This window comes from Agelaius tricolor, unplaced genomic scaffold, assembly GCF_023055355.1.
Source record: "Agelaius tricolor isolate 1412-34295 unplaced genomic scaffold, bAgeTri1.0.p SCAF_7, whole genome shotgun sequence".
Taxonomy (NCBI): Eukaryota; Metazoa; Chordata; class Aves; order Passeriformes; family Icteridae; genus Agelaius; species Agelaius tricolor.
The window spans coordinates 25497480-25524560 of NW_027269267.1; the positions used below are offsets into that span (position 1 = coordinate 25497480).

A 27081-nucleotide genomic window follows, 5' to 3' on the forward strand; every position below is an offset into this window, starting at 1 on the left:
TACTGAATTTATCTTTTGGGCTGTAGTCCTTCCGTAGGGCTTCTTTAGGATTCCCTTTATGTTTTAGTGTAGTAAAGGGTTATTATTAATCACAGTGATTTATCATAGTACCAAACAATTTGAGGAGTTTGGAGGGTGTGTGTATGTGCTCTTTCCTTGAGGAAAGGAAGATTCTTCAACTCATATCCTTACCAAATTCCTTGTATTACAGACTAGTGGCTTTCATATAAGACTCATCTGAATTTTGTTTAGAAAATGATAGTGACTTGTGTTTTAAATTTCTTTGTGCCAGGTTCACCCTGTCATGCTGTCACATTTGTTAATTTTTGTGGCATCAAAAATTACCTCTGTGGTAATAATTCTGTATCAAAAAGTACCTCTGTGGGTCAGAGGTATCTTTGTGGGAAGGCACTAACTTGGTTTCAGCTTGACAGAATGTTTGGAGTCAACCTTATGTGAAGTTCCCAGTGCTATGCAGGTGGATTATGCTGTGAGTTTATGTAACCTTGACACACATGCATGTAACAAAACCTCCTCCGAGTGTAACGCATGATCAAAGGCCGTGTGACACTGTGTGTTGCAACACCTCGGGTTCCAGCGGCTTGCCAGGGCACTTCTGTGCTAGGTTTTCCCCTTCTGACAGAGCAAGGTGTCCGGTTTGGGCAATGATTTGTTTGCTAAACTACTTCACAGAAATCAATGAATGTATTGTGAAACGACGCTTATGTGCACACAGAATTTAGTCCAGCTGTGGTAAGTTAAGCCACGTCCCTGAAGCTCTTGGGGCAGGCTGCTTTTCCATGGAAGGGCTACACTTTGCTTTTGGGGTCTACAGAGTGTGAGCTGAAGGCACCGTGAGTGCGGCTGCAGAGAGCAGACGGCTGCCTTGCCAAAAACTGTCTTAGATTCAGTCAAGGTTTTCCTCTATGTGAAGTTGTTTTTCCTCTGGGGTGGGAAGGGGCTGTTAAATAAACCACAGATAAAGGACGTTAACATCAGACCCTGGAATTGGTAGATTATTAACTCTGGGCGCTGGTATTTTCCGCGGAGGTCTTCGGAGCATTTCTGATGTATTTCCTCGTTAGAAAACCGATACCCAAGGGTGGACCGGAGCCACAACGAGGGCACCGACGAGCCCCGCGGGCGACACCGGCCACCCGCGGCGTGCGCCTTGTACCCCGGGCGCGGTCACTGCCTGTCCCGAGCAGGGGCTGTCCCCGGCTGCCCGCTGGGCCGCTCGCCCTGCAGCCAAACCCGTCACGGCACGGGGGTCTGTGCAGGAGAAATTTGAAAAATTCAGGGGCATGGTGCGGCGAGGCCCGCGGCCGCTCTCGCCCGCAGCCGGGGCGGGGCGGGGCGGGGCTGGGCTGGGCTGGGCTGGGCTGGGCAGGGCCGAGCAGGGCGGGGCAGGGCCGAGCGGGGCCGCGCCTCCCTCATCCCTCCCTCCCTCCGCCCGCCCCGCCGGGGCAGAGCCGCCCGCGACCGCGCCTGGCCGGGGCACCCCTGCCCGCGCTCCTGCCCGCCGCCCCCCGCCCTCGCACGCCATTTCCTGTGCTCCGTGTTTACTTCCCGGTTCAAAGCCTCCAGTGGGAGCGATCGGCGCCGCTGCCTGCGGAGGGAGCGGGAGGTGAGGGGAGCGGCGGGTGGGGGACGCCGCTCCGGTGCGGCGCGGTCCCATCTCCTCCCCGCGCTGAGCCGCCCGCCTCTTCTCTTGCAGGTGTACCCGGAGCCGCGGACGGAGGGCGAGTGCCTGAGCAACATCCGCGAGTTCCTGCGGGGCTGCGGTGCTTCCCTGCGCCTGGAGGTGAGTCGGGGCTGGGGGCGCCCGGCTCGGTCCCGGGGACGGGGGGTTTCTCGCCCTGCCTTTGTGCCTGGGGACGCGGCTGACAAGATGGTGGCGGCCGCCCCTCCCCTGGCTGCGGGCCCGGGGGGCTGCGGGGAAGCCGGGGCTGCCGGGGCGCTGCCCGATGCGGCGCGGTGGCGGCCGCGCCCCGGCAGGGACCGCGTGGAAGGAACGCTCGTGGAAGGGAAGGGAAGGGCCGGGCCGCCCGTGGAAAGGAAAGGAAAGGAAAGGAAGGGCCGCGTGTGGAAGGGCCGCGCCGCTGCTCGGGCAGGGCGCGCCCCGTCCCTGTGTCACTGCAGCCACGAGTGCCGGGGACGGGGTTTGCCTGGCCCCGGGGCGCCTAAAACCACTGCTGTTCCGTGCGAGTGAATTCTCGGTACGTATACATTGTGTCCGCTTTATTCGTGGAATCGCTTTGGAAGCGCAGTGGTCGGCTTAGAGAAATTAAGTTGCCTACAACCGAGCGAAATGCTAATTGAAGAAAATGGCAGGTGCTGTTTCTTCTATTTAAATTTGTGTTACATAAAAGCCCTGCAAACTGCCATCTTTTCCGAACGTGTGTTCCCAGGGTTGCAAATTAGGTTCTCGAATATTGCTGGTATATTTAGCTATAGCAAGTACATACTGCTGTCGAGTTTACTTTATGTTGGTGTGTGGGAAGGAACTGATGAGATTAAAAACAGGTTTCAGCTTCTCTGCATTGGGAAGTGAGAGGTATTGTCATTTCAGTTCTTGGAGACATTTTTTTTGGGTGGAAAAATTGGTTTCTGGTGCTTCTGGACTTAAATTAATGTAGTGTTGTCTTAATTAATTTGCAGGGTCTTATGGTACCTCTGGTCTTGCCTGTGATTTTGCCAGGCAGTAACTGAATGTCATTAAAAAAAGATTCTGATTGCTTTCCTGAGGCCTCTAAACAGTGAAGTATCATTAGTGAAATAAATGATACTTGCAGGACTTGCCCTTTATCTTAGGTTCCCTCATGGATAAAGATGGAAATTAAGACCGCTTTTAATACTCCTCTTGTGAGTAAGCCCTTACATTTTTACCTTCATTCCCTTCTCCTTGCCAAATACGTAGAAAATCCCTTAGGATTTCTTGGGAGAAGAACCAAATTAAGTTCTGAAATACTTAGAAACCAGATTCTGGGGTTAACAGTGCATTATGTCAAGCATTCTTTTTGCTTTGGAGCAGCTGTCACTCCCATTTGTATTTTCTAGGGCCACATTGAGCTTTTCATGTTCTGAGCATTCAAGGGTGTGAGCAGATTCAAACTTCAGGTGGTAGATATTCATAAAGTGGGGAGGACTGGGGGAGGAGGTACTTCTGATCTCAATACAGAAATAAATTGAGTATTGTAAATGTTAAAGAGGGGGGAAATGGCATTAATATCGTCCTCTCCCCTTTACTAATTTCCTTTATCAGGTCTCTCACAAAGCTTGAAGCTATTGCAATTGTGACAGGCTGGGAATAGTTACAGTGTTGCAGTTTGGTCTCTAGTTGCAAAAAGCTTTTGTCAGCTCCTTTCCTTGGGGTGCTGAGAAAATGAAGAAAAAGGATTGAAAGAAAAAATAATTTTGCTTTTGTTCTGAGAGCCTGAGTATCTTTGGGAATAGTCAAATTGTTAACCTGGCCTCAGGGGCTTCTCAGCAAGAGTGCCGGAAACACCTTTCTTACGTGGAGGTAACTGGCAGCAGTGGCTTCCAGCTCAGCATGTTGGAACAGGAATTACTCCCAAGCTACCAGAGAGTTCAGAAGCTGGCAAGAAGGGGCACAAATGCTTGGGCTTATGGAGCTCTTGTGTGTGTATTTATGGTTTGTATGTTGTCTGTTCCCTGTTGTTTTCTCATTAATTTTTCCAACCCCCTAACTGTGGCCAAAGATGAGAGCAATGGCAACCTGGATTCAACTAGGGAGTAGCTGGCAGGGGCCTCCTGGCCATCCGCTACTCCTGGGCTCTTTCCCCTCCCTCTGTTAACAAGGTGTGAGTCAGCCCTGGAGAATCTGAGCCTTCCTCACCGTGGGAACTGGGGAGATGCCACAGCTCCCCTGTGCAGGGTCTGAGTAATGCTTCCTGAGCCTCAGTCAGGGTGTAGAGATTGCAGTGAGCACAGAATGTGAGGAGCATCTCTGGAACCGCTTTAGGGGATATTATCAGAGAGGGCAGATGAGCTAACAAGGAGTTAGTGGTGAGTACAAATACTTGACAAAGGGTTAGATGTGTATCTGGTATCTTAAATAATAGAAACATTTGGACAATATGGGTATCAGAGGAAGCTCTAGGGTGGTGTGGGGAGATGTGACATTATCCTGTGCACTAATGTGGTACTTTTCCTAATAAGTATTCCACAATGTGGAGATTTTTGTGACTTATACAGGTTGTGCTTGAGCCTTACATTGAATGTGAATTATATGTAGTTGGATCAGATGATTTCTCTGTGTGTGATTTTGTGAGCCTGCTGAAAGCGTGGTAGTGGTTTGGTTAGCCTAAGATCAGCATTGCACAAGCACTTTTTGCTCCCAGATCTGAACTCATCTTGGAAGCAGTGGTGGTGTGTTTTTTAAGAAGCCATGTCAGAGCTCCTTGCCTTGCTGGAGCTCTGTAGGTCTCCAGTTTAGGGGACTTTGTTACAGCACGATTGAGAATTTGATAAACTGCTGGGGTTAATGGAAAGCTGCACAGCAGTAGATGGCTTCTTAGAGATGCTTCCATCTGCGCATCCCTTTTTTAGAAGACATGATAACTTTGGTTGCTTTCCTACATGTAAAATAAGGGACAGAGATGAGAAAATCTGTTGGTTTGGAAAAGTGCTGGTGTCTAAAAGTTGTTCTTGTTTTCTTCCTCTTGCTTCCCAGTAAGGTTGGGTTGTTAAAAAGATAATAAAACATTCAGAAAGGGTATTTCAAATTCTAATGAGGAGGATTGCTGTTCCTCAGAGGAAACCAATGGCTCCCTTCCCACACCCCCCAGTATTTTTTGATATTTAAGTTTTCCATAGAAAAGAGAATACTTAATTTGGAGCTTGCAGCAATCTTTGTACAGCAAAGCATAATTCCAGAAATAACCAGAAGAATGTGCTGCAAGTATTGGGTTTTAAAAATTATTTTTAACAGTTTTCTTGTATGCGGGTACAAGGAACTGAGACCCATTAATGAAAAAATGTTCCTAAGACCTCCACCAGGGACTGAATTTCCATATTTTTTCCCTCCTGAAAGCCATTAATGCATCCTTAGAATAATTGTAGTGTTGAGTAGTTTATTCTACTTTGAGCCTTCAGTGCTGTTGCTGAATGTCTGTATAGATGGAGGGGACTGTAGAATAGCCACCTGTGTTGTCAGTTCACATCTTACTGTGCGCCTTTTCCTTAGGCAAATAGGATATTTGCTAGCTACTGTTCTTGCTATTTTTGCTTTAAAGGCTGTTTTCTCACCCAGTTTTCTCTTTGGGTGGGAAGACATTTAACTGTACTCCCTTCTGAGGAGCATGACCTGCTTTTCCAAACAGGGTCCTAGATACTTGTTGTACCTGAGGGGCTCAGTTCTAGAAGAATGTGTGTGGATATGTATAGTTAAGAAGGATTTCACTGCAGGTGTATCTTTCACAGAAATCTTGCAGAGGAGAGAAAAATGAAAAAGTGATGGCTTATTTCTACCTGAGCCCTAGCAAGTTTTGCCATTGTGATTATCTTGTACCTGTGTCATGTTACTCTAGTTTAGTTTTCTTTCAAAGGAGCTTGAGCTTCCTGAATATAATGCTGTCTTTTCTTATTCTATGACCAGAGCTGTTTGGCAGCTTGCATTGGCCCTGGAGAAATCACTGTATAGTTCAACGGCAGTGAAGTTTGTTGAGGGAGCAGTTGAATGTAGAATAATAAACAAAAATAGATTAATGGAAAACCATGTTAGTATCTGCCTTTTAAAGGGCAGAATGTTTGACATATCCTGTGAACAATGCCACAGTCTGTGTGATCAAATTCCATAAGTAGCATCTTGCAGGGGTTTTTTTCTGGCTTTCATAAAATAAAAGATTAATGCTTGCTTATCTGAATGTTAACAGGTTTCTTGAGCTCAAAAATATTTTGTATTTCTGACTTTTATACTGACGGGTGAGATAGCAACTGCTTAATGGAAAAAGGCAAGCCATGGATCTGAGAACCCTTTCTCTACCTGCTTGCCTCTAGGATTCAAGGATGGTCATTTTATTACAGAGGCAGCAATGCCAAGCCCAGGAATTTATTTCTATAATAAACTAACCAAAGAAGAAATGAAGCAAGCCTGGCAGTCTTACACAGTCTGAGATCCTGTGCTTATATATTATAAAATCTCTTGAACAAGAGGGATTTGCCCTTAAGGTTCAGAACACTGCATGCAAATTTGTAAAATAAAATTCATAGCACTCAAGATTTAATCAAGATATACAAATGCCTGTGAATGGCTATAATGGAGCTCCAGCCTTGGGGAAAAGTTTGTGAGGGGTGCCACTGTCACTCTGTCAGAGCAGGTAATCTTAGGGGAGCAAGGGAACCTGTCTGTCTTCTTCCCTCACACCCACACCTAACACAGCAGTTCATCTGTTAGGTGATGCTTCTTTCCCTGAGCCTTGCCCACTTCTTTAGATCATTATGGCTACAATCCTGCTGCCAGTGTGGACTTGGAAAGGTATTCTGCCAGTTGACTCTCAAAGACTTATTTGTATAAGGAAGGTGTAGAGCTGTGCTGCTAATGTGGATGGACTTGGCTGACATTCACTTGTCAGTGAATTAGGAATAAATAGGTTTCTAGTACTGAAGACCTTCATGCCAGTCTTAGGATGATGATACAGAAATTAAATCATCTACCTATCCTTTCAGCCCTTGTTCAGAATATGATCTTTATTTTGTCAGGAACAATATTCCTTAGATTTGCTCCTGGGTTTATTCCAACATAATGCCTTTCTAACCCAGAAGGTGCGCTGCCAAATGCCTTCATGATTCTTAAATGTCATAAACATTTTCCAGAATTTCAATGTTTTAAAGTTACCATTCTTTGCTTATGGACTGCACATTGTGGGGTTTTATTTTGAGGCTGAGATTTTATTGGTATATTTTTCAAAGGGTAAAAGTTGTATCTTTTAATTAAGATGCGTCTACTGTATTCCTTCCCCCCAACTCCCACTCTGATTTCTACTTGTTCACTAAACTATTCTGAATATATTTTAGATATTGCTTACAGCCAAGTGCCGTGTGTCTCTGCAACTTGTCTTGTATGTACAGACCTCTGACGTGTGACTACTTCTCTCTCTCTCTCTCTCTCTCTCTCTCACACCCTTAATTTCTATCTTTTTTCTCATGTGTAAATATGTGTTTTTAAGACAGGGAGATGCGGTTGCTTGACTTATTTACATTATTTTCATAAGCATGGCTTCTTGTGATACAGAGAATTTTTATGATGGACAGAGTGGCAGGCCTAAACACTGAGACTGTGTTTTGTCTGTTTATCAATTCTTTGTATTCCTATGGAAGAGAAGTCTTTGAATACTACTTTAAGGATGTCTTACAGATAGAATGGTGGAAAAATAGTATTTTTTTTTTCTGATATTAACCCAATTCCTTATCTTGTATACCATTTGTGCATAATGTCATGCTAGCTGAGAAGGTGACACAGAGGCAGGAACATATGGCATTGGACAGGGAGGAATGGTAGTATCAGAAACTGTTACAGTTTTATTTAGTAAAACACAGTCTGAAACACAAATGTGCATGGTAGCTTTTCAAATCCTTACGTGATTCCCTTTTCACTTAAACCTTCCTGCTCTTTCTGTGAGAATTGATTTCTTGTGATTCTGCCTGGTGTGAGCTTGTTGCATCAGCAGTAGCATGATATTGTGCTATCACCTCCTGAATAAAGTGTGTCCAGTGGCTTTCATTAAAGAGAAGAATGAACCTCCTTATTGGGGTACAGGTTCAAAAGCACCTGATACACGATAATTTGAAAAGACTTAGAAGAAAGCTATCAAGTAACAAAAGTGGATACTTAGAAGAAAGCTATCAAGTAACAAAAGTGGATTACAAGAGTGTCTTTGTAATGAATGATGTAACAAATAGTGCTAGTATTTTTTTTTTAATGTGCTAGTATGTTGTTGGGTTTTTTTTGTTCGTTTGTTTGGTTTATTTTTTTTTTGCTGCTTGAGGTCTATATTCAGTACTTTCAAGGTAAAAAAATAATTTAAAAATTTTGAATTAGACCATGAATATTTTAATTCCTGCCAGTTCTTTTGTATTGCCCTATTTGTGGTACTTTGAACACAAACATATAAGACAGTGTGCATATAGAGACTGGCACAATGGATCTATCATGGGTGCACATTCCTTTCTTTGCTGCATGAAGCAAATGTGAAGGAGAGTCTAATGTGTCAGAATACACCCAAAATGTTTCAGACATGTCTTGGTGGTCAGCATGCACAAGGCAAGTTGTAGTGACATAGTAAATATTAACTAGTCCTCCTAGATTAGGCTGGGATTGAGTTAATTTTATTCCTAGAAGCTGGTATAATGCTGAATTTTGGATTTAGAATGGGAATAACGTTAGTAACTCACTGTTTTGTTGTTTCTGAGCAGTGCTTACACTAAAGCAAGGACTGTTTAGATTTTTGTGCTGTCCTGCCAGGGAGGAGATTGGTGGATAGGAGGTTGGAAGGGGACCCAGCCAGGACAGCTGATCCCAGCTGACCAGAGGGACATCCCACACCGTGTGGTGTCATGCTCAGCACTCAAACTGGGAGGAGGTGACTGGGGGGTGTCCACCTGCTGCTCCTGACCACTGGCTGGGCCCTGGTCAACAGGTGCTTGTGCATCACATTTTTTCTAAATCCCCTTATCGTTGTTATTTTCTCTTCCTTTTCTGCCATATTAAACTGCTTTTATCTCAACCTATGAATTTAACCTTTCTTTCCAATTCTGTCCCCTATCCCATTTGTTGGGGGGTGGGCTGTGGGATGAGTGAGTGAATGGCTCAGTAGTGTTTAGCTTCCTGCCAGGTCAAACCACAGCACTGGGATAGATCTGTTCAGAGCAGTTTTGCAAATGAGTTGCTCTGTGCTTTGGGAGAGGCTTCTGTGTAACTGCTTCATTTGTGGTGTTTCTTTGGATCTTGAGAATAAAATGAACCTTCATCCAGCAATTAAAATGTATTGCACTATTAATAGAAAAAGCACAGAAGACTTCAGTGTTATGCTCAAATATAGCAGACTGTTTTCACAAGAGGATTTGGTTGCTTCTTTGATAGAAGAGTTAATCATCTGAGGGAAGGTGTGGTAACTAGGAAAGTTGGGAGAAAAGGGTGGGTAGAGAGAGTTGGAGGGTTTTGAGCACAACTTCAGAGCCTTTAAGGCTTAAAAAGGGAGAAGAGTGTGCTTTGTGATTTATAGGCTGTTCTCCTGATGTGTCAGAGGAGTTCTTGCTCTCTGATTCCTTTAGCCCTGTTGTGCCCTCCTTTGTTGAGAAGCACAGTGAGGAGGGGCTCATCTGCTGGTTTTCTGAAGGTGGGAGCTGTGGGAAGGGGGGGCTCTTCTGATTAGCCCTGAGCAGGGAGCAAGCAGTGCAGAGGTGGTGGGGATGCCGGGTGTGAAGGCAGCTCTTGGGAGGAGAGCAGGTGAGCTGCTCTGCCCCTCTCAGCAAGGGAACAGCGGGGACAGTAGGAGATGGCATTGGGACAGTGTGGCACCTGCTGTGCTCAGCAGAGAAGTGCATTTCAGAAGTCAGGTCTTGTTCCTGTCAGGACCTGCCTGCCTTTTTACTTCCCAGAGGATGGCTATGGTCTTGTTAGTTGCAGTTGTGGTTTTTATGAGTGCCTTGTGAGGTTGGACTTGGGAGGTCTCAGACTCCCTCCCTACAAATACACTTTTTCTCTTGAATAGTTTTGAAGAGATTTTTTAGCTGGCAAGCATACTGAAAATAGAAAAGTAGATAAATCTTGAACTGTACAAGTACAATTGTGTATACTGAACACAGCTACATTGTCATTAGCTGTCAGGTTATTTCCCAATCATGTGTGTGACTGAGGAAAACAAAAACCCCATACAAAATAGGTTATAGTTGGTGGTGTATTGTGTGAAGAAAACTTGGGTACCTGCAGACCTTAATGCCATAAAATGTTTTCTTAATGTATCCATTCGGACTAAGAAAGTCCTCAGAGCTGAAGTGCATCCTGCAGTATGTGAGATAACAGTGCTCAGTCTCTTCAGGAACCTGGAAAACTTTCTCCTCTTGTGACAATGACTGTATTGCATCATTTTGGCAAGGGAGGAATTCTGGCAGAGCAGTTGCTTTGAACCTTACCTCAGATGAGGACTGTGCAGAAGAGAGTCTGTCCTGGCAAAGCAGGCTGCTGCTTTTGTTTGCTGTCATTTCTCCAGAATATTTTGATTTTTCTTTGATCTTAAGAGTTGACATAAATCATTTCAGTTATCTGTAAATTGTGGAGTAACAAATCTAGGTCTTTTGTGAGTTGCTCTGATTTCTTAAGTGCTTCCAGCTTTGCAACTGTTCCTGACTTTGGCTTGCATGTAAATATCCTGGCATGTGTGGGAAAGGTGATATGCATTCTGCAGTGGAGAGTAGTTTTCACAGGCTTGATTTTGAAAGATGGTGTTGAGGAGAGGGGAAAAGCACATTGCTCTAATTAAAAGGAAAAGAAATATTAGAATATGGTGATTTCTCCATTTCCTTAAGGGGAGTTATCTTATTGTGCTCAGCTGAATACACAAATGGCTCTAGCACTTGCATGTTTCAGCTTGAGCCCTCTATTTCTCTCTAGTTAACTGTGTTTAGATGTTTCATCAGATATTGGGCTGGTCCTGTCAGTATTACTGAGAGCTGGAGTTTGTGTGAAGAGCAGCATGGTTTTTTAACACTTCTAGCTTTTCCCACGTCTTTCTGTTTTTCAGGAAATACTGAAAAATTCTAGGTCATGGGGAAAATTGTAGTACTGAAAACCTTGGACACTTTTTACTGAATAAAAGCTGCCTTCAGCTGTGTGCCTCTTCCTCTGGGATGAAGCCAGCAGGATCCAGCTGGCTGGGTAACCTGGGGGCAGGTGAGGAGGGAGATTCAGCTGTGTGGGAAAATGATGTGGTGTTTTCAGTAGGTGGCAGTCCTCCTCTGAGCCAGTCCAGGGCCAGCGGTCAGCCTGGTGACAGGGACAGGCAGGCACAGAGGGAAAAAGAGGGAGCAAAGTGTTTCTGTCAGTGCCATCTTGTGGGCCAAGTGTAAATGCACGGGCCTGAGCAGTGGTGCCTTGGAAAGAAGAGGGGTTTTCCTTCTTGTGCAGGGCTGTCTGCTTGGGCGCTGTCCTGAGGTGGCTCTGCCCTGCTGGCAGCTTTTGCTGGGAGCCTGTGTTGTGTCTTTACTTTTGGGACCAACAGGGAGAGGGTGAAGCATTCTTGGGGTACCCTTTGCCTTCTTCAGCCCTGGGCTAGAGGTTCATGTTTAGCAGATGAAACCCTGATTAATTCTTTTTTCCCAAACTTCAGCTGAAGTAATAGACTTCTTCCAGTTTTTTGACTGTTGTTGGCCACACTTCTTTGAATGGAGTGTTTAGAAACTGTTAAGTAGCAGTTGCCTTTGAGTCCAGTTTACAAATAAAACATTAAATACTGAGCCAAGCTCCTTTGATACAAATCTTCAATGCTGCTTCCTTCAGCAGCCCTATAAAAGGTAGTGGTGCAGCTGCCTTAGGCTGTGAAATGATAAAGGAAAAACTAGAGGTGAGGGAACCCAAAAACAAATACATGCTATTACTAGCTGATGTAAGGGCATCTTCACACATCCTCTCCTGCTAGTGCTGAGTGATTTTTTAATATCTAGATTAAAAAAAAAATTCCCACGCTCTCCACTCTTATTTTCTATCCCCTACCCTGACATGTTTTTCTTGAGGAGGATAGAAGACTTATCAGAGAGAGGACTAGTGATGTTTAGTGAGAATATGGTGATAATGTGCTTAATAATTTTTGCCAGATATATACTTGTTAAATAACTTGCAGAATTCCTGCCTGATCAAGTCTTCTCCATGTGATGTCCACTCTTGCTTCACAGCAATCCCTAGGTTGTTTTGCATGATGTTTTTAGGAGAGTGTTGGCTGGAAATGCCAGCAAAAGCAGTTCTCCTAGGCAAGTACTGCTGAAAACTGAACCACTGCCCTAGCTTTAATTAAATTATCTCTCATTTCTTCCCCCTCCCCCCTTCTTTAAGTTCCCCTTTGAAAAATTTCAAGAATGGGTACTCTGGATATGTTTTCTTGTTGCCCACCTGCCTGGCAGTGACTGAGCATGGCAGAGAAGGGCACAAGTGTGTCAGCAAGTGTGTATTGTCTGTGTATTATTTTTACATCATCTAAATGAGTTTACATTGTGTTTCATGATTATTTCTAAAGAAATTGGGGTAGAAATACATTTTGCTTTGTTTTTAGATGATCTGACAGATTCCCAGTAAATTGTTCATTGCTTCCCTGCCAATATGTGTATTAGACTTTTCTTCCAGTTGTGACTGACCCTCAGAACTGGATCAGTTGAGTTGTTGGCACAGAGGACTCAGTGGAGAAGGGAGGAGTCTGGGATGTCCTCTTTTGACAGCAGCAACCCAATCTCAAATAAATAGACCTTTACATACTTTTTAACTGGAGCAGCCTATTCTTCAAGTGTTTTGAGGTTCATTCAGTCAGTACAAAGCAAAGAGAGTGGGAGAGGGAGTGGAATTTATCACCCCCCCCCCCCCCCCACGTGTTCACTTAATTAATGAATAGAAATGAGGTAAGAAAAAGACAGTTCTGAATTCTTAAGTCTCTTAGCAGAAAGTGCCTGAAAGCATTTGATTTTAAATCATCAGGCCCAAAGATTCCTACTTGTTAAATTAACTGGCTTTCTGTTCAAAACACATTGAAATGCCTTTTATTTTTTTTTTGCATGTTCTATATGTTTATTAGCGTCATAGAGTGCCCTCAAAATGTGCACTTTAGGCAACTACCATGTTTTGTCTAAAAGCAAGCCTCTGCAGAAATCATGATATAGTTCATCATAGCCTTTGTTGATAAAGCATTTAAATCATGTATATTAAAGCATTTAAGTGTGTGGAGATAGGGTAATTGTTCACTTTTTTTTTCTCTAAAGATTGATGCCAAAGGTTTAGGAAAGTGTTTGAATTACAAACATGGAACAGGATGTAAATCTATACTAATCTAATCATTATTTGAATAGGCCATTTAAATCCATCCACCCTGTGGGCTTGTGAGCAGCATAAAGTAAATTACAAGAAAATGCATTTTCACACCCTTTGCCTTAGGCTAGTTCTTCATCCTGGTGTCACATGAACATTTTGCAAAAGATAAATTTCATGGATACATGCAGCTAAAGTTATTTTCTGTACTTGGCAGTAAAACTGAAAGAGAATTCTTCATTGTTAAAATACAAAGTTGTAGTAATTACCTGACTTTGATATTGTAAACTGCTGATAGTTAAATTGACCACATCTACGTATTATTTATGGCCTAAGTTAATTAGTTGGCTTGGAGGGCTCAGCAGTTTTGAGGATGCCAGTCAGCTAGTTGTTTCCTGCCTGTACTTGCTTATTAAGATGGCTTATCTCTTAATTTTTTTTGGTTAATATTTCTTGGTAGAGGTATTTCAAATGTCACTATAGCATTCAAAACTAAGGGAATTAGTGTCATTTTATTTATAGCTGTTGTCAGCAAATGCAGACAACATTTATGTGCCTTTAGAGCACTCAAAAAAATCTCAGGTCTTGGGAAAGTACACTTTGGGACAGAAGTGAGAGACTGTTGTAACTTAGAATGCTGCACTTTTTTGTTTTCAATTGACACACACAAAACACTGTAATTTGGTGTTGTTTTGCACAGGTGTAAATAAATCAGCTTTTGTATTGGTCTAGTTTAAAATAGGTAAGTGGAATACTTATCTTTGTATTGTAAAAGCATTGCAAGACTGGAACAACTGTAGGCTTAACTTTTGCACACCACACTACCCTCAATTCCATTTCTGATGTGGATGTTGCTTTTTGGGTTTGGCATAGCAATTTCTTAAGTGTTATTGGGCCCCTCTGTATGTGCATTTTGCTAAACAGGTAATTGCTCAGTTTTTTCTAGGAACCTTGCCTGGTTCCAGCTGGAAAGCTGTTCATTGCTCTTCCTTTATCCATTGGATAGTCTCAGACTTGGATTTAAGTATGAGTTTGGAGGCAGAATTAGTAGGTGCTGTAGGAATGTAGTGCTTTCCACAGTATTTTGTTGTTGTTGTTGTTTGGTTTCTGAAAGAGTGGTATTACCCTTGTTTCATGGTGCTTGAGCTGCAGCCTTGGGTGTCTCTGGTTTGACACAGCTCCTCTGGGCCTCAGCTGGAGCTGTGAGTGCAGAGCAGGCTGAAGCCAGGCTGTGCTCCTAGGGTAGATAAACCCTTGTGGCAGTAGAGCAGCAGTGACACATGCCATCACTTACCTGTTTCTTGCCCATCCATTGTCTGGCATGGATGCTTGGCAGGCTCCAAGGTGAGATGGTGCAGGAAGTCAGCTGGTAGAAATAACCCTGCTAACCTGCTTGCTTTCCTACCAAATTGACCTTGTGGAGGTCAAGTAGGAGCTGGGGCTGGCACAAAATGTGAGGATAGATTATTGTGCAGTGAATATGTAGATCATCTTTAGGTGATCCTAGACTTCAAAAAAAGTAGGGAGAAAGAAAGTTCTCTGTGGCAGCTTGGTGATGTGTGGGAGATGTGTGTCTCTGTGTCTCCATGTCAGCCTCTGCACCTGAGCTGTCAGCTTATCTGCCAGTGGTGCTAAGCTCAGGTTTCTGCTTTGTGTTGAGCTGGGCATGTTCTCAACTGCTGTGTTTTCTAAGTGTTGATAGCAGAGAGATGATATGACTTGGCTTCTACACCAAGTTCTTAGTAACTGTTTGTTTCTCCTCTCCCATTCTCTTTCTTGTTGGCTCTGTTTTTCCACTTGTGTTTTGAGTTCTAATCTTCCTTTCTGCAGTGTTTTCCTAGGTGACTTGCCTCTGTTTCCTCATTCCTGTCATTCCTAGCTTAGCATCAGCTGTCTAACCCTGATTTCTGATGTTTCCAAGGTCAGTGCTGTTTCTGGCCAAAGAGACAAGTATTTTTCTGTCTGTTGCAACTGCTTACTGTAGACTCTGTGGTGCCGGTCAGGTGCTTGAATCGCTGAGAACTATTCCAGGAAAAAAACTGGATTGATTTAGTTTTTAGCCAATTCAGTTTGTTACAGCAAAGGGGGTTGTGATGGGCTCAAAAACTAGTGGGAAAGGGAGAGTGCAACTTTGTAGCTGAGTGTGTAGTTAAAGCAAGTGGGTTTAGCAGAGGCTGCAGGTGTCTGTAACACTATCCTTTCCTCCCCGTGGCTTCAGCTCTGTCCCATGGATCCCAGCTAAAGTTAGTTAAGGAGAGGCTTCCTCTTATGGTCAACAACAGAAGCCTCTCCAGAGGATAACCTGTGGTGGGTGGGATCAAGTCTTTAGGGATGCAAAAGAAGATGGCATTCACCCAGACAGCTGAAAAATACTGTCCTAAATTTAGGTAAAACTTATTACTGGCAGTGTCATTCTTTGTCTGGCAAGCTCCCCCTGTTCATTTCTGGATGTGGCTTTTGTTTTACACGGTTTGAATTGGGCAGTTGCTTTCTCTTGGAGGTAAAGCTTGTCAGACCTCTACTTGTGCCCTGTGAGAGACTTTAACTGGCTTGAACTGGGGGAATGCACTGCCATGCTCAGCCCTTCAGATAGGGTCTTACTTGTTTTACTTCACTACTGAAAGTGCTGAAGCTGGATAGAGTTCTATCTAATTGCTGTAATTGCTCTCAAGTTTAGTCTGTTCTTGGTAGTAGTTAAGGCAGGTCTCATCAAGGAGTGTCCTCACTACCTACTGAATACTAATAGTTTCACTAGATAAATGACCCAAGGGAAATAATTATATTTTCATGGCAGTGTCTACCCTCAGGTAACTGTGATGGTGCTTGAAGTGAGATATACTGAGGTTTGTTTGAAATAATTCTGGTTTTAATATTACAGACACTTTTTCATCTTTGTGCATTTTTTTTTTCTTCTGTAGAATAGGGAGGCTTTGTGGTCCAGAAGAGGAAGCCTTGGGTGCCCTTCTTGTGAGTTAATGAAGGATGTGAAATCACAGCATGAAACTCTCTTCTCCTTTGTTTTCCTGCCTTTTAAAAAGTCTGAGGGAATTTATGCAAGCAGATGCAGCCTTCCCACAGGCAGTGAGCTGTGGCTTGTTTGACATTCAGAGAACTTGCACTCAAGCAACTTGGAGAAAGCATGGCTGCTCACCTGCTCTCATGGCTGGAAGAGTTTTTGACAGAATACCTTGGCCATTAGTTGGGGTGGAAGGTGGTACTGGGAAGGAGATACTCTTATGTTGGAAGACCCAGTGGCTTCTAGTACTTGGAAATTAAATTGTTCAGAAAGCACTAGAATCATGGAGTTTAGGGGGATGAATTGCCATGAAGCAGGACTTGAATTGCTTTGGTAAAATCCAAGTATTGCATTGTGGCTCAACTCCATTTTAAAAGGTGGCATCAAGTTTGGGATTATGGTTTGAATGCCTGTCTGAAAGGAAGTCCTTGTAAAAGGTAGTGTGGAAACCAGTGCTGCAAGCTTTGAGCACACTCTTCATGGGTGGATGGGATATTTATTGTTGGGGTACACTAAAACTAATGATGTTGCAGGGCACAAGTATGAGGAGTATGTACTGTACCTGTACAGTGTATGTGTATTGTTGTATCAGGTGTGTTGTATTGAGCAACAGTCCAATCAGTGCAAAATAAGGCAGCTCTTCCAGAAGCCTGGCCAAGGCTTGGCAAAGCAAATTCTGCCTGGCAGATTGATAGTACAGAACAAGCATATTCAGTCAGTGCTTAACAAATGAGAAGTACTTTTAATGGATACTTTGTGTCAGATTTTTTAAAAGTGTATGTTTATTTCCAGAGCTACTGTTACTAATTAGAGGTTAAAAAGAGTGTTCTCTTGCTACTGATCACTAGGAGTTGTGATCTCTTGGAAAACTTCAATTTTGTCCTAACTTGTGCTTTGTTTGCTTTGCATTGTTTCTTGCAGTGTATTTGAAAGAGTTTCTCACCCACATAAGAAGATTTTTTTTGGTGTTTGTTTTGTTTTTTGGAACACAAGTCACTTTCTTGAGGATGTCATCCATAAAGATAAGTTGCTGGCAGTACCATTTTGAGATAACTGCTGAAGATTTTTAAGCAGTTCCACTTTGTTGGAATCATGTCTTTGCATTTCTTAATGCTTCTGGAGCATCCAATTGGAAAGATTTGTTTACCTTTTAACCTGTTTCTAGAATGGCACATTGTACTCTGTTATCACACAGGATGTGATGCTTCCTTTTGCCACACACAGCACCTTTGAGGGTGCTCCTCTGAGACTGGATCTTTGTCATCACAACCCTAGTTACTGCTTTTAATAAGCAACTTTTTGTTTTTCTACTTCATTGCATTGGCATATTCTGTGTTAATAAATCAGAATATTTTGCAGTCTGCATGTCTTGTAGAAGTTAGATTTCCAGTGCTGCATGACTCTGGAAATAACTGGATCTCTGCTTTGGTGTCACAGCTAAGAGGCTGACATCTTGAGACTGATATTAGTCACATTAGTGATCTCACTAGGAATTGTACATGGGCTTTTTGGGGAGTGTAATGGAAATAATAATCTAAAAATGGTTTATATATGCTCTTAGTTTGGCTTTTTCTGAGACTTGTGCTAAATGCCAGTGTTACAGCTGTTTATGGCTTTACAGTGATGAATTGTGTTTCTGAGGATGGTGTAGATCCATGAGCTTTGGTTGGTATTCTTTGATCTGAAAGTATTATGTAAATCATAGTTTCAGTTTTAAATGCTTCCCTGTAAGGGTTTCAGTTGTACTTGAAGCCTCATTGTTAACTCAGCAAACTTGACTTTGCATATTAGAAAATTGTGAGCCTCCCACAGAAGTCCCATTAGTATAAACTTCAACTGCACAGTATCAAGTGTGAAGATGGGTCAGTATAATAATCCATGACTTATTTCTTCTAGACTAAGGCTAACTTTTTTGTGGTATTTAAATAGCAAAGATTAAGTGGGGATAAAACTCTCATGTGTTAATGTATCACATGAAATTTTTTAACAAAATGCTACTTCTGTGCCATAACTTTAACATATTGCTGTAGTGATATTTGGAGCTGTTTCTTCTTGCTAATCTCCTTGCTGTTATTTAAGGTTAGACATGATTGCTAGCTAATTTTGAAGTGGTACAAACTTATGTTGGTGATTAGGGGGTGCATTTAGTAGTATTAGCATTACAGTGTTTGCCCCTCTTGGGGGTGAGCAAGGTTTGCTGCACCTCTTTTGCTGTGGCTATGGACTGCTAGTGTGAAATCAGGTAATCCCAATAGTCCACAGTCTTAGACACAGCCCTGCCACTTTCTGTGACTCACCCCATGATTCTGTGATCTGTGACCAGATCTCACACTGGAGAGGTGTGGGGGGCACACCTGTGGAGGCAGCACTGGCCATTGGAGTAACAGGGTGCAGTCAGGCTGAGCTAGCTACAGTGTTCTCTCAGTCTTCTCAGGGGTAACTGCTTTCAGAATATTTCTATGTCTTCTAATATTAATTAGACAATTTAATTGCTTGGCTCAACTTTTAAATCCTGTAATAATTGTGAAACAAAATTTGATGCATGGTTTTGAGAATTTGGGAAATAAATGCTAATTACTGTTACTCAAGCACTGTTTTACAGAAGATTTTTTGTCATAACTACACTAGCATAAAAAACTTTTTACTTAGCTTGGTTTTGGACATTAAAAATGTAGAAATAGTCTTACTGCCTTCAATGACCTAAAGATAACTATGCAAGTTCACATCAAAGGCTAGCTTACCTTATCTTGTGAGATGCAGGTCTGTAGTAGTTGCCTGGAAGAAATGGTAAAAATCCCAGACAAGCTGGTAAAAATAGAGCATGATGCCTGCTGTTAAATCTTTCCAGCTTCTGACAGTCCATAGCTGAGGAGCTTCTTGTGGAGTCACGGATGTATCTCTATATATTTAACAGCTCAGTGGAACTCCTTCTGTAGCTTATTTAAATAGCTTTCTAATGCTACTTTGAGCTCTCTTTACCTTCACAGCATCCTATGGCAGTAAATCCTATGTCTGTTATTATTTTATAATAATTTCCTTTTGTTTCTTCAGCTGGTGGCAGTGGGCGCCTTTGTTTTTGTGTTGGAGATGTTCTCCGTGCTAAATGTGAGTTCATATGGCATTAGGGCACTGCACTACATCCTATCTCTTTCCAAGATGAACACATTTTGTTCACTTTTTCCTCATGTGGATACCATTATATTAATTTAATTGGTTTAAACAGTTTGCATCTCTGTACCCTTTTTTGTTTTGTAGTATCACAGTGGACCACAGCTGTATTTAGGCTACAGAAATAGTAAAAAAGTCAGTTTGTTGCCTCTGACTTTCCAGTATTGTTTTTCTTGGACTCCATGATTTGGCTAATTAATGACCTGAGGTTGCTGCCTTAGTGTCATCTTTTACCTGTCAGTGTAAATAGCTAATTGAGAACTCATTTCTGTACAGGTATAATGATGGAGCTTGGGGTTTTTTTTTCCCTATTATTTTGCCTTGGGGTAGATTTTGCATTTGTTGGCACTGGATTTTGTCCCTCACTTTAATGTTTGGCTGTTTATGACATTGTATGGTGGCTGTTCTGTGAGTTCAAGTTTTGATTAATTCAAATAATTTCATATGCTCATTAAAGTTCTCTCTCCTTGCCTTGTGTGAAATTGCAGGTACATTGTGTTGAGTAATGTGGCTCCCAAGTTAGATCACTATTGGTCACTTTTGGTACTCCCTTCATGGTGAAACCCAGTTGATGGTATACTGTTACTTGTTTCTTCTGTTGAGTTTCTGAATCTTCAAGAGGAGTTTCCTAGCTCAAATGACCTTGTTTAAAATAAAACCAGTCCTTGTTGTGTTATCTTTTCAAAGGATATTCAGATATGATGTATTATCTGAATTGCCCTATGTTTGGCTAATTGCTTTAAGATGCATAGAAGCATTTTGGAAAGGCTCCTTCCCTCTACCAAGGCAATGTTAATTCTTTTCTATTTCCCTATTTATGCCAACCTCACCAATTCTGTTTTCTTTTTTCTGTTACATCTTTTAATAATTTACCAAGCTTAGGCATTTGCTTTACTGGTCAATAGATCTCTGGACCTCTTCCCTTCTTTCCTTCCTTGATCCTTAAATGCTTGGTTCATGTTTTCTGCCTTCCATTCCTCTGCTGCTGAGGCTGTGCCAAGTATTATGTTGCTCCCTGTAGTTAAAATTTCAATTTAGTGTCTGAGTTCTTTTACTGACAGGTGTCATGGAGTCCTGGCAAATCACAAAGATGCTGTGCTTGGTCACTCACTGTTCTGTGAATTCTAGCATCAAGATGAATTATATTTACAGCAGTGCCTGGGAGAAATGCTGTATTTAAAGGAAATGGAATAGTCTGCCATTTCAAGACTTAACAGAACTTGTTACAAGAAAATGAAGGAATAGAGTCCATGTGATGTGCAGATAAATTGAGTCTTCTGTCAACAGAAGAGATGAATATGTGAGATCAATAGGTTCTCAGTAACAGGCAGCATGGAGAAAGTGGAAAGGTTATTTCCTATTTCTCTTTGCATAGGAGCTAAGGGTTTCTCAAAAAAACCCAAGCAATTGGCAAGGTCATAACAAATGAAAGGAAGTGATTCTTCACCTTGTAACTAAGTTGTGCAAATGATTTCTGTGGTTTTTGTAGAAGTTGAAATTGCATCATTTATGAAGTGACTATAGAAATCTAAAAAATCCATTTAAGACCTTTAGATGCAGATAGTCCCTGAGACAGATGGTTGGAAAAAACCTCGATGAAGTATTACTATATCATATTTGCCTTTCTCTATTCTTCCTTATTGGCAAATCTGAGATGCAGCTTTTGGGCCTGAATAGGCTGTCACTGATTTTTCTTCAGTGCTTGTCCTGGTTCCACAGATGGCATCGCTAGCTGCTGTATGGAGGAGTGCCTGCCCTCTGCTGGAAATCCTTGCTGTCGAGGAGCAGCACTTAAATTACCAAAAGGGCTCACACCAAAGTCATCTTTGCCAGTCCCTGAACTGGTGGAACTTGGAAAAGGACAAGGTAGCATACCTGAGTATTGCAACAGATTCCAAGCTGTAGTGCCTGTGGACAGACACATTCCTGACCATGCAGGGCATCAACCACCACGGGCCTGGACTCCTCAGCATTGAGTGCCTGCATTCAGGTGGTCATTCAGGTGATAGCATGAGGATGTCTCTGCATGGTTGCCATTGATCTGATGGTGGCTGAGGCTTGCTGTGTTCAGTGGATGGCTATGGGAAACCCAGGATGTGCTTTCTGGGTCAGGGCCCAGGCAGCACTGGTGAGGCAGTGTGTGTTGCCAGTGAGAGGCTGGAGTGGGGAGAGAGAGTCTGTTCTATGAAGGTTGGAGTGGGAGTGGTTGTGTTTTGGAAAGGGCATTGAAGTTAAGGCATCTGCAGTGGGGGAGGTGACGAGGCTGGGAGAACCCTGGACTGTGGAGATGAGGCTGTTAAGAAGGAATTAGGATAAACTGTTGGGCCTGACTGCTCACAGTGTCACCTCTAGCTGCCCTTGTCAGCTTGGCTACCCAAGCCCATCATATAGTGTATCACCTGATGAATCAGAGCTATCAAATTCTTGCAATAGCTAATTTCTTAAAGGAAGTTATCTTTATTTCTTTCCAATTGAATTCCCTGACATTACTATGAATAAGTAGAATTGGTGTGGATTGAATTTTTGTGGTTGCTTGTAACCTGCTAGAGGGCAACTTTTATTAGTTTGGAATATGGAAATTCTTATAAATATTCCCATAAATATGAAGTTTGAATTTCTTTTTGAATTTCTTACAGAAACTTACTACTGAATGATGCTGGATGATTTGCTGTGGCTAGACTGTAGCTAAGTGTTTGGGTTTGGTTGTGGTGGTTTTTTTTTTTTGGTTTTTTTTGTGGGTTTTTTTTTTGGGTTTTTTTTTTTCCCCTGGCAGATGGGATATTTCTCTCCCATGCATTTGCTCAGGTGCTGGTCTTGTCTGATGCTGGACTGGTTTATCTCATGACATTTGCAGCAAGCTTTCTACTTGCTGGATTAGTTTTCTGTGAGTTCACTTTAATGCCCCCCCTGAGTGAAAAGCATATGAAGTGGTGTGAGAGAAGGTCTGGGAGATTTTGCTCCTGAAATCTTGCACTGATCTGTGGGCTTGCAGATCCAGAGCAGGAATGGTTTTACCTAGACATGTGCTGCATGTCTCTCCCTGAGGTGTCTGCCTGGTCCTTCAGAGATGACTTGTCTGCTGGCCTGGCAGCTGCTGGATGCCCTCACCTTACAGGCTGTTGCATAAATTGGCTTCAGTTTCAGTTTCCTCTCTTCCTTGGCCAAAGACACTGGGCCCCAGGGGTGCCCAGGCAGCTCCACCAGCCCTGCCACAGCAGGAGGGGCTGGTCACTGCAGCAGATGGTGGTGAGGCTTGTCTCTGCTCCCTGGTGGTGAGGCTCCTCTGCTCCTAACTAAATTAAATGAAAGTTTCAACAAGCTATATGAAAATTGAGTAAGCCTTTTTTCTTAATTTTTGGCACTTTCCACAGTGTATTAACGAAGCAATTGAGATTTTTGATTAAATCCCTTCTTACCAGAAGGGTGTAACATGTTTTTTTTCTTTTTTTTTCCTTTAATTCTTGCATTTCTTTGTTATCTTTATTCCCCTCTCCCACTTTTTTTTTACCTGTGTTTAATCACACTTAGTCAAATTCTGACTGTTATCAGAATATCAATTCCCCCTCAGTCTTTTTTCTTTGGCTACTAGTACATACTTAATGTTAAGGATTTTCCTGTTTCTTTTGTTAATATGTTTATTTTAAAAAAGTATGTGTGCACACAGCAAAAAGACTCCCCAGCTGATAAGCAGTGGGGGAAATAAGCACACTTGAGGTCAGTGGGTCTGCGCTTCTGGCTCGTGCTCCGTCCGTAGTTCATTCTCCATTGATGCTGAATCCCTGCATCATCTGATCACTTGGCTGCACACATTTGTTCCAGATGAAATGTGAGCATGTGATGGCATTTAAATTGTGGTTGAAGCACGTGGTAGTGTAGTAAAACAGCCAGCAGACTATTTTAGGAGGGAGATGATAACCTCATGTAGTAGAAAATCTTTTGCAATAAGATGCCTCCTTTCACCCACCTCCAGCTCTTGCTCTGGGCATGCCTGTAAAAACCCTGTCTCTGAACACTGCTGTTCTGAGTCAAGTCTGCCTCAGCAATCCTACTGTGTGCCTGTGGTACTTGGACTTGCAAATGGAGATTTGGATTGCAGGTAACAATCCCTATTTTGGAAATAATAGGCTTTCCTAGGGTTTTTTTTTCCTCTCAAAATTTTTCATTATATAAATTAAGCTTTTTTGCTTCATTGTATAGGCCTCTCTTCATCTCTCCATACATTTGAAACTAAGCTGATACTTCAGAAATTAGTTGAGAAATGTTGGCAGAACATGCATCTAGACAGAAGGCATCTGAAATCAGTTATGGCAAGCCATCCTTCCTGTGTTTTTAGGTAAGAGTATGGAGATGTTCACAGTTTAGCTGATGTGTACTTTTTTTATTTTAGAAAATAAATCTACAATTCAAGTATGCCAGAAGTAGACTCTCCCTTCGAAACATTTGAAACCTAGTTGAAAATTTCCTGAATATATCAACTTCCTCTTTCCTAGGAACTGCTTTAATCTGAGCCTTAAAATATTTATTGTGGCACTACTCAGTTCAGCCATTGGGAAGGAGATGATTTCATTCTGAGTGCTTATGTTCATTAACTACTTCCAGACCCTGGCCAGGCCCTTTGGGCATCCTGTTTTGGTCGTCTTAATCACTGTCCTTGTTGCTCTTGTGTGATTTTGATTTCCACTGTGACTGACTGATCTATTTCAGGTCAGTTTTCCTTTTCAGTGCTTCTGATACTTTTAGTTAGCATGAAGCCTTGGTCAGGAGTTTGTGCCAGAGACCATTTTTAGATTGTTCTTTCATTAAGACTTTTTCATAGCTTGTTTCTTTTTAACTTATTATTGAGGAAAATAAAAGAAAAGTCAGGAAGAAATCGCAGATGTATAAAAATGATGATGCCATAATGTATGTTTCTCCTCTCAAATGGGAACAGTTTACAGATTCTGTTGCAGTAACTTTACTTGAAAGTTGGACATTCATGTATTATGGAGGAGAAGGTGGGACACTGATCTGTGAGCCAGCACTAGTACTACAGGGCATGATAATGTTGAATGAGGGTGGTGAAAGGATGATTGCCCAACAGAGTCTGAAGTTGCAGGAGCTGTGGAATCGAGGAGTAGCTTCCCAAAATCATAACCTAATACTATGATTTAAAAAGCAGTGCAGCCACTCAAGGGATCAGCTACTCCCCTTACTTGCAGTTGTTCATGTCCAAGAGGGATTGTAGTCTTGGGAAGGTGATCAGTTTATAGTGTTACAGACATCACATGGACTTGGAAGACCAAAATCTGCCAGATCTTCTGGTTTTTTGCAATTTCAAATCATTGACAAATGTACTGAAATAGAGTACCAGCATCTGGCTTGCAGGCAGCCCTAAAACCTGACTTCATAGGCTTTCTTATGTGACATTGATCTTTAATGGACTATTCATACAAGAAGGCACTGGTTTCATGAAATAGATGTGTCTGCTCTCAGAATCAGCATCACAGTCCTGGAGTAGCTGTTAGCTTTGTTCTTTGTGATGGATAGGGTTGGAGGAGGAGTAGTAAGACCTAGAAGCTGCTTTCCTTCTCTACAGTCTATTTCATTTGGGAAAATCCTTTACCTTGCTCATGTGATTTTCTCAAGAAAATATCTATTTAATATCTTATGTTTATAAGATGTACTGGCAGTGTCTGCCTTGTGCAGTTACTAGTGAAAATTAAGTTTCACCATTTTTATCACTGACTGCTTACTTTGCTTGATAGCAGAGCTGTCTGTATTTCCAAATGTATACTTGGTTTTTTTTTTTTCTCAATGCTGTGTGTCTTCTTACTGGGACACAGTATTCCCTTTGCATTTTGGCCTGCATTTCCACATCTGTGTTTCCTGATTTATTTTAGGAGACTAGCATACATGGTTGTCTGTGAATACCAGGAAGAGATGGGTTTTGCTGGCTGAATAACCTGAATTTCTCAGGGTATGATTCTGGCCAATTTTCCTGTTGAGGTGCCTCTCTTCATTGGCACTAGAAGGTGCTTATGCAATTGCTGTTTCAGCCAAGCATGTAGGTGTAACCTGTTACATTGGCAAGAACTGAGATGTCTCAGCTTCAGTGTCCCGATCAAATTTTCTTTGGTAATTTAATTCCAAGAACTTTTAGTTTTGCCTGTAGTTCTAGAAGTGTGAGCTTCCTTAAGCCGTGTTACTCAATTGTGTATTAATACTGTGTGCTACTGAATGTCTTTGTCTGTCAGCTGAGATTATCACTTGGTGATATAATCTATAAACCAAAACCTACAAAGCAATTTGAAAGTGTTTTAGGATGAAGATGTAATAAATGTAGTTTTTGTTTTGCTGTGCAGGTAGAAATTTGGAATAGGCTTGTTCTTATGTTTTCTTACTTACAGAAGTGTAGGCAGTGCTAAGCTTTCTATTTATGCTTTTTAAATTACATCTTGTTTTGCTACTACTAGCAAAGTAGTTGGTGTTTATGCTCAAAAATACAAAATTCTATGACATCTTACAAAAGAATTCATTTGAGGATACTAACTTGCAGTGTTACATTCTAAAAACAGATTTTGAAAGCTTAAGAAAGTGTACAGTTCATCTCCAAAAGGAAACAGCATTTCTTTGTGTTTCTTTTTTTGAAATGATATTTTTGCTTGTGTTGATGAAAAATAGGTTGTGTATGTGAGAAGTTGACTTTGAAGCACTTTCTTAGGTAAAATGTTGTTTAGTATTTGAAATTAATGCTCTGTAGAATCCTTAGTGCTTTGATGTGTCTGGGTTTGGGCAAAAATTCTTGGAGCTGGAAAGCTTTAGAATTCTAAAACAGGTTTTTTAACCTTTGTCCTCTTTGGATTTGTGTTTTAAATGTGTATCTGGATGCATGCACACACAGATGTGCACACAGACACTGCAAACTTCCACATACATTTTTACAGCTGATTTTGCTTGTTTTTGTGGATATGTCTTAAAAGCATTACTAGCTGCAGGAATTAAAGCTTTCTAGTTGATGTGGTGTTTTAATACAGTTAGGTTTTTACTTTTGAGAAACAGGTTTGTATGAGCAGCAAAACTTATTCCAGACCATTTCTTAAGTTTTATTTATTCTTTACCACTGATGTTTCTCTTGTGAAATGCTACCAAATGGCACAGAAATCATGTACTGCAGGTCTGTTCTTCCAGTTATTTTCAAACCTTTCCTTTTAGCTTACTCTTAATTTTTGAAAGAGAACTTATTTTTTTGTTAGCTTTCTTTTGTGCTGTACAGTGTTACATTTGGGCAACAGTATGCTTCATAGAGATTTCCAGAACATTTGTAATCATCTCTTCTCCCCTCACCCCTTCCTTTCCTCTCAGTTGTCATAGTTCCCTGCTTTTCTTATCTCTCCTTTTACTGCTGCAGCTTTCAGATGATAATGCACAGCTCGAGCAGCAGCTGCTGCATAATAGCTGCAGCACTGCTTAGCGCTGACCTAATGTGAGAATAAATGAACAAATCTGTGATTTGCTTCTGGGCTTACCTACAGGATCTTTTATTCAGCTTGGGTTTATTAGAGGTCATCACTGGAAGGTGAACTGTGGATGGCCTCCGTGGCATCCTCTTTTCAGCTGCTCCAAGGATTGTGGCCCAACAAAGAAAGGTGTTGGGATTCCCAGTGCTTTTTGCAATCACCTGTTTCTTAACATGACTTGCTTTTTTTCTCTACCACTTCTTTATTCATGCTGCCATGGCCAAGAGCACTGCAGTGAGTGCAGCAGGAGCAGGTGCAGTGACACGTTGTGGTGTCATACTGTGCTTTGTCAGGCCACTCTGCTCATTTCCTCTCATTTCCTCCGGCTGAGCGAGCCAGTGTTCTCTTTCCTCAGCTTTTGGGGGCCTGAGGCT

General features: G+C 42.1%; 1 protein-coding gene across 7 annotated transcripts in view; it reads left to right on the forward strand.

Annotated features, from left to right (window-relative positions):
- Window positions 1-27081, forward strand: part of ARHGEF7 (Rho guanine nucleotide exchange factor 7) — a 116148-nt gene that overhangs the window by 13530 nt on the left and 75537 nt on the right. For 5 of the 7 annotated variants that reach the window (XR_011679729.1, XM_071430624.1, XM_071430625.1 and 2 more), the window contains exon 2: window positions 1718-1804. Coding sequence is in view for 2 of the 7 variants with exons in the window: in XM_071430627.1 (XP_071286728.1) it covers window positions 1718-1804 (87 nt within the window). In the remaining 5 variants the exon portion in view is untranslated. Of the gene's footprint in view, window positions 1-1464; window positions 1628-1717; window positions 1805-27081 lie in introns of those variants that run through there. The other 2 variants (XM_071430629.1, XM_071430630.1) reach the window with 1 other exon arrangement.